Source organism: Electrophorus electricus, chromosome 10 (assembly GCF_041902795.1).
Source record: "Electrophorus electricus isolate QZ-2024a chromosome 10, ASM4190279v1, whole genome shotgun sequence".
Classification (NCBI taxonomy): Eukaryota; Metazoa; Chordata; class Actinopteri; order Gymnotiformes; family Gymnotidae; genus Electrophorus; species Electrophorus electricus.
The window spans coordinates 27,957,432-27,979,076 of record NC_137506.1 but is presented as its reverse complement, the minus strand read 5'-3'; the positions used below and the strand labels follow the sequence as shown (position 1 = coordinate 27,979,076).

The 21,645-nt window shown below is 40.9% G+C and overlaps 2 protein-coding genes across 10 annotated transcripts in view; both read right to left on the bottom strand.

Moving 5' to 3' along the window:
• eml1 (EMAP like 1) overlaps nucleotides 1-8,830 on the bottom strand; it is a 36,740-nt gene extending 27,910 nt beyond the window's left edge. For 5 of the 9 annotated variants that reach the window (XM_081721121.1, XM_035533076.2, XM_035533078.2 and 2 more), the window contains exon 1: nucleotides 14-531. In XM_081721121.1, coding sequence (XP_081577247.1) covers nucleotides 14-80 — 67 coding nt within the window. In that variant the 5' untranslated portion in view covers nucleotides 81-531. The other 4 variants (XM_081721120.1, XM_035533075.2, XM_081721123.1 and 1 more) reach the window with 4 other exon arrangements.
• A 6,704-nt stretch (nucleotides 8,831-15,534) lies between these two features.
• Nucleotides 15,535-21,382, bottom strand: pkdccb (protein kinase domain containing, cytoplasmic b). Its single transcript, XM_027008879.3, has 7 exons — nucleotides 20,117-21,382; nucleotides 19,675-19,791; nucleotides 18,427-18,698; nucleotides 18,054-18,133; nucleotides 17,840-17,947; nucleotides 16,659-16,835; nucleotides 15,535-16,255 (listed from the first exon to the last, which is right to left on the bottom strand). The coding sequence occupies exons 1-7, from the start codon at nucleotides 20,681-20,683 to the stop codon at nucleotides 16,152-16,154; spliced, it is 1,425 nt and encodes a 474-aa protein (XP_026864680.2). The 5' UTR covers nucleotides 20,684-21,382; the 3' UTR covers nucleotides 15,535-16,151.
• Nucleotides 21,383-21,645: the final 263 nt, after the last annotated feature.

Below are 21,645 nucleotides of genomic sequence, written 5' to 3'. Positions count from 1 at the left end.
GATCGAGTTTTACCATTACAAAAGTGCAGCAGCGATGAGGTGTCGTAGAGAGAGCTGTAGCTGGAGAAGCCGTCCTCCATTCTAGCCCTCTGATCTCCTGCCTTCCTCCTCCCTGGCTCCGGCGGCTGCCTGTTACTTTCGCTGGCTTGCCACGACGCCTCCCTCTCCTTTCAGTGTCCGCGGAGCTGGGGTCAGCCCTCCAGTGTCAGTTACCATGACAACCTCATTCACCTCAGGGCTCGTGTCATGCAAACCTGGCCCCTTGTACTCTGTCTCCCCAATGGGTTGTCAGGGGCAGAGAGTCCCAAAAAAGAGTGGTGGAAAAATGTCTTGATGAACTTTAAAGAGAAAAAAAGAATATACTGTTCTTTTTACCTTCTGCTTCTCTTCTATTTTTTCAACTTTGAGTTTCCTATCAGTATTCTCCTCAGCTGTACAGTGTTAAACCTTCACAAGACGAACAGATCTAGGCAGCTGGCGCTATAGGAGTAGTGCTAGTGAGCAAGCGCGAGTGTTTGTGTAATGTCACAGACACACCACTGAGCTGCCCGGGAGTCCTTCCTCAGCCTGGCCTGAAATACCCAGTCAGAGCTCTGGTGGGTGTGGCCTCTCTCAAAACGTAGACAGCCCCACCTCCAGCTGTGAAAGTCTAAGAAATAGGGTAATAAAATGAGATAGTGAAATAAAGACAAAGAGAGACAGATGTGCAAGAGGAGGAAGAGAAAGAAACTAAGCAGGGGAATGGCTTAGCAATGACTTAGCTGCTTTGGAAAGAGTGAAGAAAACTCTCGTATGTAAAACAAGACGCCTTTGCTGACCTAAGCTTTAAATCCTTAGGTCTACTTAAGCTCTGAGATCTAAAATAGCCCTTACATTAAATTCATGGAAACAAAACGACTCCACCAATTAGGATATCTTGTTTTATTCAAATTACACGACGCAATAAGGACTGGCAGAGAGTGGATACAAGGCTTTGAAGTGTGAGGTGTAATGGCAAGTGAAGTGTCATGATAAAGTCATGTCAAGTGATAACCAAACAAACAAATAAAAAAAGCTGAATAGATGAAGTCAAGGACAATATACAGAAGAAAGGAAATAACAGGAGAAAAGTATAAGAAAACACTCCAACAACTTACTGAACAAAGTGCATCAGCGACAGGAACACATTTATTGTATTGTCCAGAGGTAGACTATTGTACACTTAGTAAAGTAGGTGGTGCTTTAGAAGGGTAGAGGTTTTGGCCTTTTTTTAGGAGCGTTCTTTTTTCCTTCGTTTTTAAGACAGCCCGATCTTTGACATGATGCTTTCCTTATTCAATGCCACACACCCAAACAAGCTCACACAATCAGTGCCAAAGCTAAACAGTGACATTCTAAGCCTTATCTTCTTCCCTGGAGTGAATAAAGACAACTGGAATAGCATCACAGAAAGAAAGAGACAGGGGGCCAGGTTTGACTGGGGCCTACAGCAGATATCACAAGGGAAAAACCTCTTTAAATTATTCACAACGCAGGTGCTCACAAAGGCATAAGCATAAAGATGATGGCATGGCCTCTATTTGCAGCTCTTCAAACAAATGAATACAAGGCATTCTAAAGAGAGCACAGGCACCCATGAGGAGTGCCTTTGAAGATTATCGGCCTCCTTGCAGCAGCAACAGAGAGCTACACTGGAGTTTAAGCTCTATGCATGGGTGCTTATGATTTGGCTTCTACTTCCACCTCTAAACCTACAGCAAAGAGAATAATCCCAGCTGAATGGAAAGAGATTCTCTCTCTCTCTCTCTCTCTCTCTCTCTCTCTCTCTCTCTCTCTCTCTCTTTCTCTCTCTCTCTCTCTCAGGAGGTCAGGGGATTTGATGTCTGCTCACAACATGCATTTTTAGCTTTGGATATGTTGCTGTCGCAAGCCCTACTGTCAGTTCCAGTCAAGCTCCAACAGCCATAAATGGCAAGATGTCACAATGCATTGATCCAAGAGCAAGATCAAAGTGGCCCATAAGGCTCCCCAGAATCTGATTATTACGACATGGTTATTCTTTTTGTTTATTTGTTACTGCATTTTTAAGGCTGTTTGTTGATATAGTACTACAGTACAACCATTTACCACATAGCAGCATATGACTGGGGTCTCAATTTTAGTGCTTCTGTTGTCTGCGTGATAATCGAGTCCCAGGGTACCCAGAGAGGAAATGGAGCCCATTGGTAGTGCTGAGAGATTACAGTGTGGTGTACCTCCCCCACTGCCCTGGGAGAGGGAGAGAGAGAGAGAGAGAGAGAGAGAGAGAGAGAGAGAGAGAGGAAAGTGGGAGAGGGAGAGAGAAAGACAGGGGGGGAGAAGGGGGGCAGGGCTAGAAACTGGGCGAAGAAGGGCGGATATCATTGCAGGATGAGCACTGAGGATCCCACGGGTGGCAGCTGGACAGCTCTACACCCTATTGTTCTCTGTCATACTAGTGTCTCTCCCTTTCTCTCTTTTACACACACACACATACACACACACACACACACACATTTAATTTAACCACACATCCAAACATACCCTCACCCTGATTTGGAGGTCAATAAGAACTAGTGGTCTTGTGTAAGGGATGCTAGCATGCATATATATATATATATATATATATATATATATATATATATATATATATTGCACAGTTGTTAGGCTGTTAACAGCTCTGACATTGGGTACTGCAACACTAACAGAAGAAAGAGTTATAGCTGCAAATAAGATTAATCTTGCCACCATCTGCTGGTGGGTGTAGTTTGTTGTTTGAGGGGTTCTACAATGGTGGGTGGCCCCTAGATTCAGCATTAACTCAATATACAAATCTGGTTTCTTTGGCTATATAATTGCAATTCTTTGCCAAACAGCTTCCACCTACTGAGATTACTGGTGTGTGATAATAAATGTCGAGAGGTTATGAGGGTAATCCAGGGGCAGCAGACCGAGGCAGCGCCTGTGGTTTAGCCTGCAACTCCAGCTGTACTTTTCTCTGCTCTGCTGCTTCCTCCTGAAGAAAACTAATGAGAATTACATAGAGGCACGGCTTCCCCGCCCTGTTCACTTAATAACGTTCACATGTTCGGGGGCTAGAGTGAGTGTGAGTTTGTGTGTGGGTGAGAGGAAAAGAGAGAGAGCATAGCATTTTGGAATCAACATGTAGGGGACACGAATCATCTGTTAATGCCTCAGGAGTACATTCATTCTAAGTAGATTTTTTAAAGCAGCTTTTGATAGCACCTTTCATAATATATAAAAGAAGACCCCTATTAAGTCGATTATCAGGAAGGGGCCATAGAGAAACAGGTGAAGCGCTTATAATGCTCATATTTCTACTGTATATTTAGCCTTTCAGAAATTAAATCCTGCACACAGTTCTCTACTTTTGGAAGGCAGGGTAATAAAGCAGGTTGCTCGTGTTTGTTGTCAACAAGTCACCACCTAGCAACTGCAGCTGGCCATAAAGAAGTCAGCCTTTCCTTAAAAAAAGCCTGACCCATATAACTCATATATGTGACACAAGGTTTGCTGATGGTTTATTAGCGGTTTGTTGATAATTTGATGCACATAGGAGTACTGCTGTACCAACAAAAGGAACAGTGAAAAAGGGAACTCAAAATAAAAAAAACACTTGTTAGCAATTGTAAAAACCATAGTGACAGAGACAGTTCTGAAGGAGAGGGCAGAGTGGTGGAGACAGTCATTCAGGAGAGTGAATGTGTGTTCTGGCTGCTATGCCAGTGAGCTGGATCTTTGGTCTGGGCAGAGCATATGTTTACCACCTGGAAGACCAGGTTTATGGTGTCAGACGTTATATAGTATGGTGAGACCATTAGGAGTGTACCTGTGGTCAGAAAGACATCCTCCACTGTCAGAAGATGGTGTGAAGCCCTGGTGGAGGGAATGGATGGGACCCTGGATGAGAGGCAGAGGCATGAATGACATATGGAATGTGAGAAATGCGTGTGTGCTCCCTGGAGTAGAGGGCAGTATGACAGTCTGCTCACTGGAATCTGAGTGGATTAGCAAAAGTCTGTTGATCAAAGGTGAAGAAAAAACAAGTGTTTCACTTCAATCACCGATGGTGAACCGATGGTTTTTGTGCATGGTATAATAAATAACAATATATCTATCATCAAACCTTCTGAACACAGATGACAAAAAAACATGACTTTCTTCTTTATTATTGTCACGGAATGCTCCCTTCCCACTGGTCACGTGGTTCGTCCCGCTGCTTGTAGTGGGAGTTCAATGTTAGTCTTGTTTGTAACCACACCCCTGTTGTCAGCACATACCTGCACGTGGTTTCATGTTGTAATGTCCGTGTGTATTTAAACTGTTGTTGGTGTGTGCGTCTTTATCAGTCATACATTTGTCGTAGTCTGTGTTAGTGTTCGTGTTTATGTTCACAATGTTCCAAGTTACTTGCGTTCCTGTTCACTGTTTTTGTGAGTGCCATTGTCTTTAACGTATCAAGGGAGTCTGTACGTCCTGCTCCTTGCCCTGTGGCACTTGGGCCGTTACAATTATATAATTCCCTTTTTATAAATATGAGTACATTATATACTATCATAACAATCATCATAATTCTACATTCATTATAACCTCTTCAAATCTTTGCCTTTAAAACACAGCGCAGTGTTATAGGACAGCAATGGCAAAATTATGCCAAGTCAGTTTTGAAAAAACCCTTTCTCAATGATGTCCCCAACACAGATCCAGTAATAACGCTACCTCAATATAATGCCAATTTCAGCAGAGCAGAAACACTGTCATGACAACAACCTGCCAAATCTTTCATAATTTTATCATGTTGTCCACACTGTGTAGGCCAGAACTATGTATGGCTTAGGTCCATCATAAGATATATGTCATGGTCATGTGTACAGAAGAAGGCCGTAAAGCTTAATCAGATGAACATGGTTCTCTGAAATAGGCACTTTGCTTCTAATTTTAGCGCTCAAACTGCATTAGGATATGCTGACTATCCTTACATCAGTATTTGAGCTCTGTGCAAGGCATCATGTCCAGTGAAGCAGTGACATCATTAAATGACATCTGACTTGACACCTGCCTACAACCACACGAATCATGCACATATCATGCACATATAGAGCACTCATGGAGATACATTTAGTATCTTTCCCAGAGTTATTTAAATGTGCAAGTCAAAAATCTCTTACTACAGTCCTTCTGTGACCTATGCACTAAAGCCTTGAGCACATGCTCACATTCCAAGCACAACCGAAATCTATGACTAGAGATATTGGCTAGAGATTATACATTCAAGCAGATAAGTTGACAGGCTGTATTGAACATTTTAGCATGTACCTTTAATTAGATTTTATGAGTTCCTTCATATGAATCTGCTGTCCTTCACATATCCATGTCAGACATCTCACTTTACATTAGAGTCTTAGACAGTCATATTCTGTCTCTCTGGCACTACCCAACCTCAAAATAAATGTGCTCTCTTATGAAGCAGGCCAGAGGATCCATTAGGAGATGAATTCCTCCTTGGCCAGGCAGGGGAAGGATGTTACGTCACACTGAACATTTCCATCTTCTGTACAAATTACCACTAAGTGCTGGGAATGATGAAATATTACACCATATTTAGAGGCCTTGAAAGCAGCATAATTCCCAGTATAGTTTCAATTGCTTACAGATTACCAGAAGTCACTAATGATATACAGCTATTGCCACCAAGGTTGTTTTCAGTGATATCAGTGCAGTGATGTATTTAAAAGAGGATTCTTTACACCTAAAACTAATCTTCTTCATCTTGTCAAAATAAAATTAGGGCCAGGGCAGAATCCTCTTATTTTAGATTGTTTGGGCTGATAGGAATTCTGGCGGCCCAGTCCATTTAAGGGGAGAGCTCTTTCCCTCTTCTGCCAGACAGAAAGCAGAAGTAAATGATGGCTGGTAGCTGTTTGTCACAGATGCAAAACTGTCAGGTCTCATTGCAGGCATAATATGTCTTGTTTAGCACATGTGGCTGTAGAGGAAGACTAGTCACCCCTCCTTAAGAATAACGGATTAAAAGAATGGGAAGCAATATCATACAGAATTGTTGTAAAACCCAATGGAAGAAACTATAACACTCACTCCATAATACAGCAAATCTATAAAACAAAGTCATGATGCATCAAAGATGACCCCTTTCTTGATTTGATTCCAGTTGATATACGTTATCTATGGATTATTATTATGACACCAATAGTAATAAATATATAAACCATATGACTTGAATATATGCTATATCATCATTATAAGAGGTTGGATTAATTCATGAATGACATCTTTATCCATTTACTTGTGTCATTATCAGGAACCCCTAGATTAGAACATAAAGCCTAATCTAGGGATTCATGATTGTAACACAGTTAAATGGATTTTCTGTGTCCCCCTTTCATATGGTTATAACTACACAGTGACACATAGTGGTTGATGTTAGGTACTAATGATTCCAATGGCTTCAATAATAAAATTATTTCCTCATATGACTACTTTAAATCTTGATTTAAGCATAGTTAGAACATATATTTCAATAAAAGATGCAGTTAATATAGTTGAATTCCTTTTCTGTTATTTAACTAAAATCTTCAAAATCATGTCACATGGTCAATATGAGGTTTGAAACCAAATCTGGGATTACATTTTTCAGCAGAATACAAAGGTATTCTTGATACTTTAGTGATTATATAAAGTGGATTGGTTAAAATCTTAGCATCATCAACAAAGATTTTATTGAAAATCTTGAACAATAATCCAAAACCCAGCCCCATGTTGTGGCACTCCATACAAAGCTCTGGCTTATTGACTGTGTGACTAAGCAAAGATGAAAAATGTTCTCATGGGCAAAAACCGTAAGCAGCTAAATATACTTCACAGTGTGTTTTAAAATCCATCTCTCCAGCACAACCTGCAGTTTTTGGAATGTGTTCAGCTTTACTATTAAAAATAGATTCAGACAGGGGCTATATGACAACAAATAGCAACACTTAAGGCTTGCATAATGTAACACTACTAGCTGCCTTTTCATGATATATTAACTGAGGTTCATGCTTTTACAGTTCATACTCATACTCAGTTCATACTAATACTCATATTACAAAAGATCCAAGCTGGTCATATGAGCTGATTAGACTGCAAATCACAGCCTGCAATACATGCGCAGAAACATAACCTTCCTCTCATTTGCATAGTGCTCGCATCCTTATCTAACTGTAAGACTCAGACAGCTTGGCTTATAATGATGAGGAAAAGACACTGTGATCTTATTCTCCGCCAAAGTCAAAACCTCAAATTTCTCCTGAAATCACTATTTAGCACTCTGTCAAATATGTCACTTGGAAAGACTTATGGATATCAATATATACTTATATTTAGCATAAGAATATATTTTTTAAACTTCCGGGCTTTTTCAGTGCCCCTGTCAATTCTTGGCCCATTCCTCAACCATAATTGCACTTTGATCTATGTATTGTACTGCTATATTGTTATACTGTATTTTTATAGTTTTGTATTGTTATGCATACTGTTAAGTAGGTGCTCAAAGGTAATATACTAGTATTAGTAGAACACAAATTGTGACAGTTTGGAACATGTTCTGTTTCGCACAGAGATCTGGGTGATGTAACTCTCTGCATTAGACAAGTCTTTTATCAAGAGCAAAGACAGCACCTTCAATATTTCAGGACAGCTGACCATATACCTTTATAGTGTATTAACAACTGTTTGGAAAGTACTCATGTCAGTAAGGGCTAGCTACAGTCCACCTCACTGTGTTCAGTTTCTGAGAAATACTCATGATTTTATCCATGCTTATATGTTGCTCCAGTCATAATAATGCATACAAGGCTTGCTTAACGACATAACTTCAGCAGTGCCTGAAGTGGTTGGAGACAATATGGCAAAAGCTTTGGATGCCTGTTGATATGAGATTATAAAATCTTTCTGTATTTTTAATTTGCATGTGCCCAGAATAGAATCTTATTTTTCACCCAAGGCTCTGAGGTGCCTTAGCTCACTGTACTAGTGCTTTAATTTAGCAAGTAAAACATTTAATAGGAGAGGAAGAGGACCGTCCCACACACTAAGGGGCAAAGTGGCAGTAAGTACTATTTATATCTGATTGCTTCTGCTATGCTGCCAGAAAGCCACTCTTCAGCTCTCCCCAGACCACTGTTGTTATCTGTGGGGGAAGCAGCCTATCCACTTTTTCATCTCTTGTAGAGCTGCTTACTCAGTGCATGCAGCAAGCAGTCAAAGAGGCATACACAGAGCACATGACACCACATTGCTCAGACAATACTGTGAATTTTGCCAGCCAGGAATTTTATGTGTGTCTTGAAATAAAGCTTAATACAGAACAGATGCTTATGCAAACTCATCGCTGCACTGCCTAGAGACACTACATTTCACTGTGGCATGCATGAGCTCATACACTATGTTCCTTCTTTCTCATCTTTCACTCCATGTCAACATTCCAGTATTCACACCCACACAGAGAAAATTAAAACATTGCTGTTCCCCTTCTAAGCCAATTCTATGACAAAGATGACCAATGCTAAAGTAGCCATATAAGGCCAGAATCCCTGTGCTCCCATCAAGTAGAATACTTGCAGGATGAGCTGTCTCCATGGAACCAATTCAAGCAGAGAGAAGAATAAAGTTCTTTGACACTCACCCATAGCAAGTCCCTCGCAGTCTGACATCATGGACAGTAGTGGAAATCGCTCCCAAACACGTCTCGTACTGATATGGAGACCATCAAACCTTCTTCTGTCCTCTCTAGCTAGCCAAGGACCATGGGATGTTAAGAATGCATATCAAACACTGGTGGCCTGCCTGCTATTGGATGATAAATATGTTTACACTCCTCCCTTCTGGAGCCAGTCCATTTAATCTGACTGGGCCTCTTACACTAGAAAGGCACAGTGCCAGAATATGGCTGCAGCCACTCCTGTGTTAATGCTCATTAGACCATTCAGGCCATCACAAAGCTACCATTAAATAATTCATGTATTTTCCCACTAGAAACAAAACTGTTGATAGAGTGTGTCTGTAATTTATGTTTTCATTTCTGCACAATTTGATGTTTTATTATTTTTCATTTTTTATAAACTTTAAATTTGGTGTCTTAAAATGCAGTGCACAGTATGTAAAAATATTTGACATGATTGTTTCAGATTTTACTGTGTAGACTAGCTGTATGTAGTTGTAAAGAGACCAAACAACAGAAGCACAGATGTAGGTGTGGTTATCGACATGGGGATTATATTATTTGTAACTAGCAGAAAAGTATTTATAGAAACACACAAACCCATGTCTAGAGAAAATGGTAAGCTTTTGCTACTTCCTTAAATAGGCTGATATCATAGAAAGACATTAGTTTCTGTCCGAAAAAAAGTAATATCCACCAGATGGCGTCAGATCCGCACATATGCACAGATGGCTTCTCCGACAAAGAGACCATATGAAACATCAAAGGTTTTCAAGAAATGATTAAAGCATGCCTTACCAGACTGAGTAAACTTAATTATCGCTGCCTGGTCTCAGGGAAAACCAAGACATTTCTTTAAAGCTTGTAGCTAATTTTTGTAAATTCTGTTAGGGCTACCCCACAAGCACAAACGTTATGGACACAATTGTGGCCTTTTATCTTTTTCATAAAATGCAAGCTAAAATAGGATTTACTTATTTTCTTAATTGTATATTACGATATTTACTTGTATATTAAGACTTCTGATTTATCTAGCCTAAACGCCATGTGAAAACAAGCTTGAACGACAGGCGGGGCGCACGAGGCGATACCACGCAATAGTTTTTATGTCAGAAAACCTTGAGATACAGTTAAGTTCAAGTAAGTAAAACTAACCACATTTTTAATTGGCAGAAATCTGTCAATAGTCCCTAATCCCAAAGTCCCAAAGTCAGTATTAACAATTCCTAAATAAATACTGTTGCTTAAATATGAAATAATAAATTATGTTGCTTTCATCTTACTTGCGCTCCGCTTGCTGTCAAGTAACCTATCCTAAAGGAGATCTGGTAACAGTAAAGGAGACCTCATATCTTCTGGTAAAGGAGATCTTTTGTGAGGTGAAACTTGTTTAAAGTACTTTGTCATTTTCTATGCATAATATGAAAAGGCTATTCTAGATCACATTATTTAGGTATTGTATATGCGACAAAATGCTTCACAATATAAAGAAATGCACATTTTACTCTGTAAAACACAGATCCAGACCGTAGACCTTAGACATGACATAATGCAATGACCAGATTTTGTACACTTTGTTCTTGGGACAACTAGAAGCCCCTAGTTCATCAGTTTATATTTTCATATGAGGACAATACATCTGCAGGATACCCATGGGCATTGTCATGTAGTGTTTAATAGGTTAGCACCAAAATGAAATAAAAATAAATTCTAAAATAACCAAAGAAGAGAGGCTAGCGCTGAAGTATTATGCTCCCTTGGTTTTAGTGAGAAGACAGGCTGCTGCAGTACCGGGCACTACAGTATCCAACTACAATGATACAGACATAAATAATCTTTTCTGTGTCATGAAAAAGTAGGCCATTCATTCTTATAGGGTTTTTATAAACATTTTCCATGTTACTAGGCATTAAACAGAAAGATTAATAAACAATCTGACCTATTTTTGAGAAAGACATCTGAGTTTGTCAAGTCATGGTAAGTTGTTCAAGTGGTTGCTTAGTATTTTAACCTCTGCTTTGGTCCTGAATAAGCAGTGTGTCCTTGAAAGAGGTCTGTGTTCGGCAGAGTGACTCACAGGGCTGTCAGTTGTGTGGGCTTGGCTCTCTCCCCAGGTTCTACAAGACCCCCACTGACCCTCTGGGACCCCCACTGACTCTCTGGTTCCCCCACCAATCCTCTGGGAACCCTACCTCCCCAGCTCACTTTGATCCCTCCAGACCCTGTTTGCAAGAGAGCTTAAAGAGGAGTCACTTTCTCCAAACATAACCCCTCTCCAACCCCTCTGCACTAGCCACAGACCCATTCAGTCTGGACCTTGCTGGACTGTTTTCTCTGGGTTATCACTGAAAATTGCTTTCAGTCCTTAATAGGCTCCAAAACACAAACTAAACTGGTGCATGTTTTCACAAATTGATCATAAAATGTCTAGCAAAATGTTACACATTAACTGGCTCTAGTTTGACCAATTTAATGTTGGCAACAAAGCCACTTACCTAAGCCAACTTGCATTCCATACAAGACTGGCCATGATAAATCAGTCCACACAGGAGGCAAGACATGTAAAATGCAGGAGTTGCATTTCATTAGTATTCCTCAAAGGTCCTGCTGTCACAATTCTAATGATATGTGCTAATGAACTCTTAATGGTGCCAGATTTGACAATAAAACTCCTGAATTAATTGTAACTGTTTTATGGCCAGTGAAGTACTCTTCTAATTACAGTAGGCTACAGGCAGCAATTTTACTCTCAGTATCTCTCAGGTTTGTATGTTAACTATGGTAATAAGATAAGTGGATATATTTGGTACACAAACTAAACAAAAAAATTATCTAGAAGATTTGGCACAAGTGTCAGAGAAAACTGTATTGTATTCTAATGATTCACATTTGGAACATTTGACATGGCTTAGTTTTGTTTAAAGAAAAAAAATGTTTTAATATTGAGATTTAAGATACTGTCTTTTAAACATCTACCTAATATTGCCTCATATGTGAATTACCAATAGAAGCTGTCCAATTTCTCAACTTAGGCCTTGATTATTTCTAGAGTGGACTACAGCAGCTCTCTCCTTTCATTCTCATGTTGCCTTCATGTCCTCTACAAATGATCAATAACTCAGCTGCTTGTCTGGTCTATGATTTCTCTCATAATCATGATCATCTCTCCCTAACTAAGATCATGCATCCCTTAGACAGAAAGGATCAAATACAAAACTTGTGGAGGCTTTCCAAGTCTCCAGTCATGGTTCAGAACTACATCACCACAAAGCAAGTCTGATTCTTGAATTCAGGACACCTGGCATTTCCTTTTATTTAGATTTAAATCTGACGTCAAGGGAAAGTCTTGCAGTTTTGTCATCCTTGTCCATCAGTGGTGGAGTGTCCCACTCTGGTCTGAAGTGCCCCATCTCCAAATTCCCTCCAGTAAGACCTTAAAATGCAACTCTTGGACAACTCTGATCTGTGAATTATTAATAGCAATTACTGTGCATATCTATCTTTGGTAATGCAGAAGCAGTCAGAGAATGTGGAAGCACTTGTTAATTTATTCACATTCTAGGAAGTATTCTAAATTTAAGTGGTTCTAGGCTGTTGCAAATATTGTACCATTATGTTTTAAATATTTCTTTGCCATTACATTTGCACTTGATAAAGTTAGGATAAAGCTCTAGTATTTTAGTTTAATAATCCCTGCTAAATATTTGTGTACTTGGCCTTCTATAGGTAGCAATTAATTTCTCAACTTGCTGTTACTATTAATGCTGCCTTAAAGGCTGTGTGTGTGTGAAACATGACCAGTCATGGCAGCAATACGGGCTAGATGAAAATGCTTACTAAGTAGCTCATTTGAAGGCTAAAAACCTCCCTGTAGCCCAGTCAGTATACTGAGCCTGCTGAGAGGCAGCCATAAACCAGTCATGAAGTTAACAGACCTCCAGAAAACAAAAGGCTGCGAGACCTTTGATTTCTCCAGCAGCCACTGCCACGGCACCAGACTCTCAGCTCTCTGTGTTCTCCCCCACCCCCTCTTGTCTCCCTTCACTAACCCTGTCCTGTTCAGCCCTCTGGTCAAGCAATAGAAAGGCCAACCAGATGAAAGATGATTTACGGAAGCTGTGTGTCAGGCCATGGCATTGGAATGAAGCCCTGATGAACCCACAGTGATAAATGAGGCAGGCTTGTTTGAGAAGAAGGAGGAGGAGGGGAGTGCAGAAGTGGGGTTTACCTTCAAACGAAAAGCTAATCTAAGTATACGCTCTGACATGGTGAGGGTGCATTCAGAGAACCCATCCTAACATGTGGAAGGCTAACAGTTGCAGGCTGAAAGCTAAGACCTGCTGGAGGTGTCAATGCAGTTTATCAGCAGCTCTTCCATGACTGCTCTGTGAAGATTAGAAGCATTTGTGTGAGGAGAAAACTCAAAGGTGTCCTTTGTCAGTGGAACGCTTTGTGCAGCACAGTCCGTGGTTACCTAAACAGTTTGAACCTGTAGTGAGACAGAGACGTCCACTGTTTCCCTTTACAAACTCCTGAAGGTTATTTGGTTTTGTGCCCCACAAGCAGCATGAGAGTACAGTGTCCAGGAGCACTAATACAGCTCGACATGTTTCCAAGCCAACAGCTCAGGCTTGTTTTGCCTACATATCATTTCCAGATGGAGGTCATGAATAAAAAGGATAGAAATGACTCAAGTGAAACTGGAAACTAAAGAAACAGAATGGCGGGAAGAGAGCGGCTTGTAATAACAATTCCCTTGATCACCACCCCAGTGTCCAGCTGTAGGTTTAACCCACAGGAACAGAGCCCCACTGTGTGACTCACAAGTAGGTAGAGAAGAAAGTAAGCTCTCTCTATGTTTCCATATTCCTACAACAGCCTGTGTACTTTTCAAGTTCTGACAGTAAGCAAACTGGTTGCTCTCTAGCCTAAAATAACAGTGTATGAGGTTTGGTCAAAAATGTGTAGTGCAAAGTTAAAAGTAAATGTATATTTTTGACACCATACTCCTTAAAAAATCACCATAGTCAGAGGAATGAGGCAGATTAGTTTGAAGAAGAATAAGGAGAAGTAGAGATTTCTTTTAGATAAAAAACTGATCCAGGAGCAAACACTGCTATAGTGTGAATGCTTTCAGAGGACCCAAGACTTAACATGAGATTCTGGTTATGTTTTGAAGCACTTTATCTTCAGGCCTGCTGGAGGGATATGTTACAAATGCAGTTGTGAGCTCCTTTTATGATTACCTTCCACTCTGATGTTTAGATCCATCCATGGGAAGGGAAAATCCTTTAATGTCCTTTGCCAGTGGATATTATATGGATGTTGCATCTTAGACTATGATTAACTAAACATTTTGAATGAGTTGAGAGTCATAGTAGTTCACTGTTTGTCCCTTAGGACCTTCTGGAGGTTATTTGGCAGCATGAGACAGCATGAGCATACAGTGTCCAGGAGCACTAATACAGCTCGACACGTTTCCAAGCCAACAGCACAGGCTTGTTTTTGCCTACATATCATTTCCAGATGGAGGTCATGAATAAAAATGATGGAAATGGCGCAAGTGAAACTGGAAACTAAGGAAACAAAATGGCAGCGAGAGCAGTATGCAATAACAACCTTCCTCATCACCACCACAGCTGTAGGTTTAAGCCACAGGAACAGAGCCCAACTCTATGACTCACAAGAAGGCAGAGAAGAAAGGAACCTTTCTCTGTGTTTCTATACTCTTTGAACAGCCTATAGAAGTTTCAGCTTCTAAAATAAAAGTAAGTATAGGTATTGTTCTTCAAGATAAAAATAGCAAAGCATAAGTTGCTCAGATATAATTAGTAATTGAACATATTGCCTATGCTATCTTTACATTTGTGACTTGCATTTAACCTTCATAGTCCAAGGAAACAAATATGTTTTAGGATACAGGGTTTTGCATACTTGACGGCAAGCAGAAGTCATGGCCACCAAAGCATGAGCCAAGATAAACACAAGGATGTCCACAACGCCAGTTACAGGAAGGTATTCATGTTAGGACCATGCTGATTTTCATGCCCTTTAAGTACACTACAAAAACCACAAAAATTGGTATCATGACTCCATTGTTAACCATCTCAGTGGTATTCGCTGGTTCCAGAATACCTGTAGTCCTTTTGTTGGAGTGGCCCACCAGATGGGCAAGCCCTGCCTCCAGGTCAGTTCCATTACTAGTGATTCACTCTACATTCTCATTTTCAATACCTTGGATAATTTAGGATAATTGCATGAGATCTTATCAGCTGGAGAACCCCTGAACCCCATGACAGGCTAGTTGGGGGGGGGGGGGGCTTTAAATCTAGCCCATTAAACAGATCAAGCCCTGGGCACTGCTGAGCAGCCCTGGGTGTGTGCTTATCTGTGCATATCTACAATGCCCCCCTGAATGGAGGGCCAGATGGCTCCCCTCATTCGTGTGCTAACAGCAGATTTACTTTAATTGTTCTTAATGCGAGTCTGTTTTTCAGGCATCTCCATGAAAAAGAGACCTCAAACAAAAAGCATTTGCATGCAATAATTAAGCCATAATGACCATACAGGTAATTTATTAGCATGCAGTGGAAAGGTTTTGTATAAACTTTGTGGGGGTGGGGGGTGGTTCCATGAAATGCTTTACAGATTGAAGACAGGAGAGTGGACAGAGTGACAGCTATGAATAGAGCTTCACAGTGAAGAGGAGAATGCCAACACCATGCAGAGGGATTCTTTACTTTGTTTGGTTTGCTGTACATCACAACATATGAGACAACATGATGAAGTAAAATGTTTTTATTTACACTTGCATCACAAATACATATGCTGCCTAACATCCAGATGTGGACAGACAGTCTCAAACTCTTTCTCTGAAAGAACAACAAAAGCATCACATCCATGGGATGGAAATGTGGGGGACCATAAAAAGTGAATAAAGTAAAGTCAGCTGTAGTATCTTACAACAACTATGCAGTCACAGAAGTAAAGCTCAGGTCAGGCCCAGCTGTTTGTCTCAGTACTTTCTTGCCTGTTGAACACTACACTTAAGATTTGCCAACTATCAGCACAAATGCCATGGGACTTCAGGCACTATTAACATGAAAGTAAATCTATAGAAGTGCTTGGTTTCTTTCTGCATGCTGTAGACTGCAGAATAGGCTTCATGTACTTTCAATAGACTGTACCACACATACAACAGAAAGACAAAAAAGCCCACTGACAGTTGGGTGTTTCTTTGCTTGCAGAGAGCATAATTATACCTGAAGGGAAATCCTTTTAAACACCTCTTGGCAGTGTGTAGGACTGGCGGGCAGATCAAACAGACTTTTGAGTGGGATGCCTATAAATACATTGCATTCGTTCATTTTAGACTTCTGCCCCATCCCCCAGGCTCTCTCTCTCTCTCTTTTCTCCCTTAAAGCACAGCTGCAGAGGCTTTGGATCTCCTCACATAGACCGTTGAGCTCACATCTGGAACCAGATGGCTGAAGCCACTTCTGAAGGAGGCGAGAAGTCGGCCTGCAGGCAAGTAAAGGCAAGGAGGACCCAGAGTTACAAACGCACGCACAATGAACATGAATAGTGGTAGCCGTGGCTGTGCTGAAAGCATGCCCATCAAACAAAGATGTCCATTTGATGTTGGATGTATCAGTACGATGGTGGGCTAACGCAAGACAGCATTGGTGGAATTTACTGCAATGCGAAAGCACATCCTATTATTTTATAGAACATGCTCTTTTAAATTCGTGGATTCAATACTTTATGTATTAGCTATGTACAATATATTTATTTGGGATAGATTGGTGATTTTTTTGTCGATAGTGTTAACCCAGGTTTAAAAGGGTTAGTTAAAAGCAGACTGCAGTATGTTTTATTTTTGTGTGATAGACATGTGTTACTACATTTTGAGCTAAATGCCAACCTGTCCATGTCTTTTGGCCACTAACGGAGAAGCTGGTGCATTGTGGGTGCGAGTTGCAGATGAGGGCAGCCTCTGTGGCATTGTACACAGACAGCACACAGCCCTGATGGCTGTATGATAGCCAGCATTTGTACTCCATGTTCCCGGCAGTCCCAATCCCTTTCAGTACAGCGTAATCTGTAAAGAGGTAGGAAATAAAATACACACACACACACGTCAAAAACCACATCAGACCATAAATGGTTAATGGCTTGCTCAGCTCCGTGCCAAAGCTCATCTGCTGAGCATTAGCATGTTAGGTGCATATAAAGAGAACAGACACCTCCTGCTCTCAGCAGAGGTGGCAGAGACTCATGTTGCTTACTGGTATGCCTTTCACTTGATATGAAAGGTGGTTAAAAGCAACCGGGTGAGCATGTGTGCGTGTGTGTTTAAGATGAACAGAGACTGAGGACAGGTTGCTGCTAAGAAGCAAGCACCTAAACAGTAGCTCTCTAACACTGACAAAGGGAGGGAAAAGATCAACAAATGTGTTGAAACATTTTACAAGAGCTGCTGTGAACTTGTTTGGACAGAAGATAGTTCTAGCAATGTCTGGTCCTTTTTATGCCTCTGCTCTGTTGAATTCTAGCCATGCAGATGATTTATGGTTGGCAGAGCTCAGGTTCTCCACAGAGTGAGAGAGAGAGAGCTAAAGCACCAAAGTCCTGCAGGGGACATCAGTACTTCACCACTGCTTGAAGACAGATTAAATTACGCAGTCTCTCTTTACACATCTGCTTCAGGGTGCTGCTCCAGTTATATTTTGGACATTAATATAAGCACATTTCTCGTCCAGAGGAGTGCCTCTGCATTCAGAAATGCATTCAGAACGTGTAATGTTCTTTGTTCCACAAAAAATAAAACGTATATCTGTTTTCAAGCACTAAGGGACTGATGTGTGAGGAGAAAACTGAAGAGTAAGGTGCCGTCGGGGCATATAGAGTATAAACACCAAAATATTTCTAAGAACAAAAACAATCTGTTTATCTCTTACTAATATGACAGAGGCTGAACAAAAAAATGACTGCAAGTGGGGGGTGTGCAGGAGTTCTAACAGCAAGAAAATTAATGAGACTAAATGACAATGGCCAGAAATCACCATCAATATACAATATCAGAGGATAGCATTTAATAAATACCTTTAATTATGGAAATAGGCATGTTCCGTAGATACATCCCAGACTTGTATACATGCAAAATGTCTTCAAACACCTCCAGTGTTTTGTTAATGCTCTGCTTCAACTCCCCTGTTGGAGAACATCACTATTATTTATATAATAGGATCAGAAAAGTAAATTTTCACCAATCAAGAGACATGATGTCTGAGACCACAAAAACAGAAAATCTGTTCACCTGTTGCATTCATTATCTGATCCACGAGAGGTTTTAGCGCTGCTGGAGTCTGATGAGGCAGCAGATAAATGAAGAAATATCTGGAGACACAAGAACAACAAAGTTACATCTGACAATGATCTGCATGTCCTTTGTCAGGCTACCAGACTGGAACACGCAGTAATTCAAGCTACTCAATTAATATGCTTCCACTGGTGCCCATGATACTCTCCACAGTGGACAATTAATCATACCAAGCCTGGCGGGTGGGTGGGTAGCTGGGTGGGGGGTGTCAGCCATAAAACTCCCTCGCGCCAACCCCAGGAGGCACTTGTAAAACAAGCTCTTTATCATCCGGCAAGACAATAAAGGTAGGAATGCAGGCCACAGTCACCTGTAGGCATTGTAGAGGTTCCTCATCTCGTTCAGGCCCTCGCAAATCCCGTGCGGCGAGCACAGTGCTGTGAAGTTGCGCAGTGGAAAACGCAGCAGGCAGTCCGAGTGGGCCTGGCACGCCGGCTCCCCAGCGTTGGCATCATCCAAGTCAGTGAGCTTAAGCTCACCAGACACCATGACGAACTGCCGTGGCTGGAAGTCCAGCAATGCCACAGAGCCTAGCGGGGAGTTTGACAGGTAGTGCAGGAGTCGGACCAGGCCAAGACAGACCTGCAGCACAGTGGGATCAGAGGGTTAGCGGAGCAAAATTCACATGTGAAAGTAATCATGTTAGCACAGTGTAAACATTCAATAATTCGATCGATGCCAATTGGTAATTGTAAGTATACATACATCTCCACCAATAGAACATAAAGGGTATTACATGAACGCTTAATATTGGCGTGGAAGTGAGCAGTGGATTCTATTATTAACAAATATATAAAAGGATACAGAGATTACACAAAATTTTCAAAGTTTTAACTAATTTAAAGGGTTCTTAAATGCTATTCTAGTCTAAATAAATACCTATTACATACATTTTCAAAAATACAAAAGCTAATCTAAATAAAATGATTCCAATAACTAACACACCTGAATCAGTGAAATGAGCTAAAATAAGATGAAAAGCAGCAAAATCAAACAATGTGCATAGAAAGGGCACCACAAGTCCTACACCGAGGACCAGCATCTTAAAACAAAGCTGCATTTCACTGAATTCATTGACAAGGAGAGCAATGAGTTAGAAGATTATTTTATAACTCAGTATATTGTATATGGAGTACTGAATACATGATAGCCACAACATTTTAGCCATCATGTTGGTGCAGCCTAATAGAAACAGAGGTGGATGCTGAATTGCTCTGTGTTGACAACCATGAAAAATCAAAGCGCAATGACAGGCTGCACCTGCCTCTTTTGAATCAGGCCCTTCCATACTGCATTTCTCCCTTGCTGAAAGCCAGTATCAGATCATCACTCAGTCACACTGATGGCCAGATTATGCTCAGTTTAAACAGCTAGTAGAGGGATTTGAGACAGATATTTGTACCTTTGGAGTATTTGATAGGGCTCAGCTGGTTTGGAGATAGCACTTTAGTTAATCCACCCCCCATTTCAGGTATGCCCCATGGGGGAACAGTGGGTGGAGAACTCCTGATTAACACTCAGCAGGGGGTGGGGGGGGAGGTTGTGGTGAGGATCTTACCCGAAAACGCTCTTCCCAGGGTCTCTGCAGTAGCTGAATCATCTGCACTGGGGTCCCCTGCTCCAACACAGCCATGACCCCTCCTGCCAGGGCACTGTCCTGACACTGACCCCTCAGCTGCAACAGTCAAATAAGGCAGTTTGTCAGAACTTCGAGCAAGGCTACAGCTGAACATTATGAAGTGGACACATGGTGTGCAAAAATGTAGTAGCTTTATAGAAAACAAACGCACGCCATGTGATACAGAAACATCAAATACTAAAATTAGACGTGAGGTCTGAATTCCATCAATTAAGGTTTCAAAACACCTATGCCAAGTTATGAAAAAGAATTTCAGCAAGGAGCTCAGACAAATCGTTCAGCTAGAGGAGTTTATTTTTGTAACTGTAACATTAAATACTATTTTCTATTAAACGAATCTGTCTGTTTTATTAATTCTTACCTTTACGATATTAGGGTGTTGCAGCCTCTGCAGTAACACGATTTCTTTCCGCAGTTTGAACGACACGAGCTCTTGACAGCCTCGGGGATCTTTGAAATCCTCAAGACAAGATCTCATGTCAGTACCTTGGTCATTTACAGATTTCAAAGCAACAGACACTCCTTGCGGTAAAATGACCTTTAACACCGTTTTAGTGTAACCAGCTCCAAGAAAATCCACAACTGTCATGCCACTCAAATCATTGCATCCAATGTCCGATCCAGACGTTTTTGCATTCCACAACGTTTTATTCCTTTTAGTATGTTCCCCGTCAACACTTGAAAATTTTGGTTTCATTTCTGATAACTCCTGTTGCGATGTAATGTAGAAGGGAACAATTTCTTGTTGACGCTCTCTTAGTTGTTGAAGTAATCTTTTGCGCCCAGGAGTTAAATCCATGCTTGGAGCAGCATCTCCAAAATCCTTCTCTCTGAGACCACAGTGCCATTTCTTTAAAATAACTGTTAAAGAAATAATCATCAAAGCAAGAGACGATACAGTGAAACAGAGGTTTCTTGGGGAAGACATGACTTATCGTTACTAGATGTCCTCAATGTATATTCACTGGTAGGTTTTTCCCCGCTCGACTCAATCATGCTTCCTAATGTGATGTCAGTATGTTTACTCAAGTAGCCTCGTCTCGTATCGGTAGTTTAGGGAAACGCCCCGAAGGCGTGTCCTTGCGCGCTTAACTCAGCCTACTGCAAAAAGAGAACCAACGGGCTACTGGGCTGAGTTCAGCATTTGCACAGGAATTATTTCAGACAGAAAACGACAATTCGAAACAGTTCGAAAAATGTTTTCATTAATTTTCGTTTTTGTGTTATTGTTACCGTTACAGGTATGGCTCTACCAATGAACCGCTTTTCGAAGTTTAAATTGCACTGACGTCCTTCAAACAGTAGATGGTAGCAAAGAGAACCCACCTGCAACTCTGCCTGAAGTAAATCAAGATAATCTACAAGAATATGCAGTATTTTTAAGAATTTTACTAAAATGTACTAAAATTAAGTATATGCAGCTTTGTTTTGGGTTAAAAAGACAATTTAGGGGGCAAATTTAAAGTATGGGAAGTCAGCCAACATTACAGTAACCAGTATTACTGCCTACATCTGTCTCATCGTGTCCAAAGAAAAGACCACAAAAACACTAGGCTACATTAATTCTGTTGGACAAATCTTATTTAAGCGAGCTTAATTGTCAGTCGGTGAACTGTTTTTTCTACGCTTATTGGAAGATGTTTCTAATTACTCTTGAAATGAACTGGGGCTGTAAATAAACCCTTTTGTTATGTGGCTGGCACTGGAAATTACCACGGGCGGCAGTTCAGAAACACCCATGATCCCGAGCAGACGGGCTAAACGAATCCCACCGTCAGCCGGCAGGAGCGCTGAACACATGATACATAATAGGAAGGCTTCTAGTTAATCTGCTTTCTGACAGATGACGGCTTCTCTAGCACATTGTGGAATCAGGATATGTCCGTGATG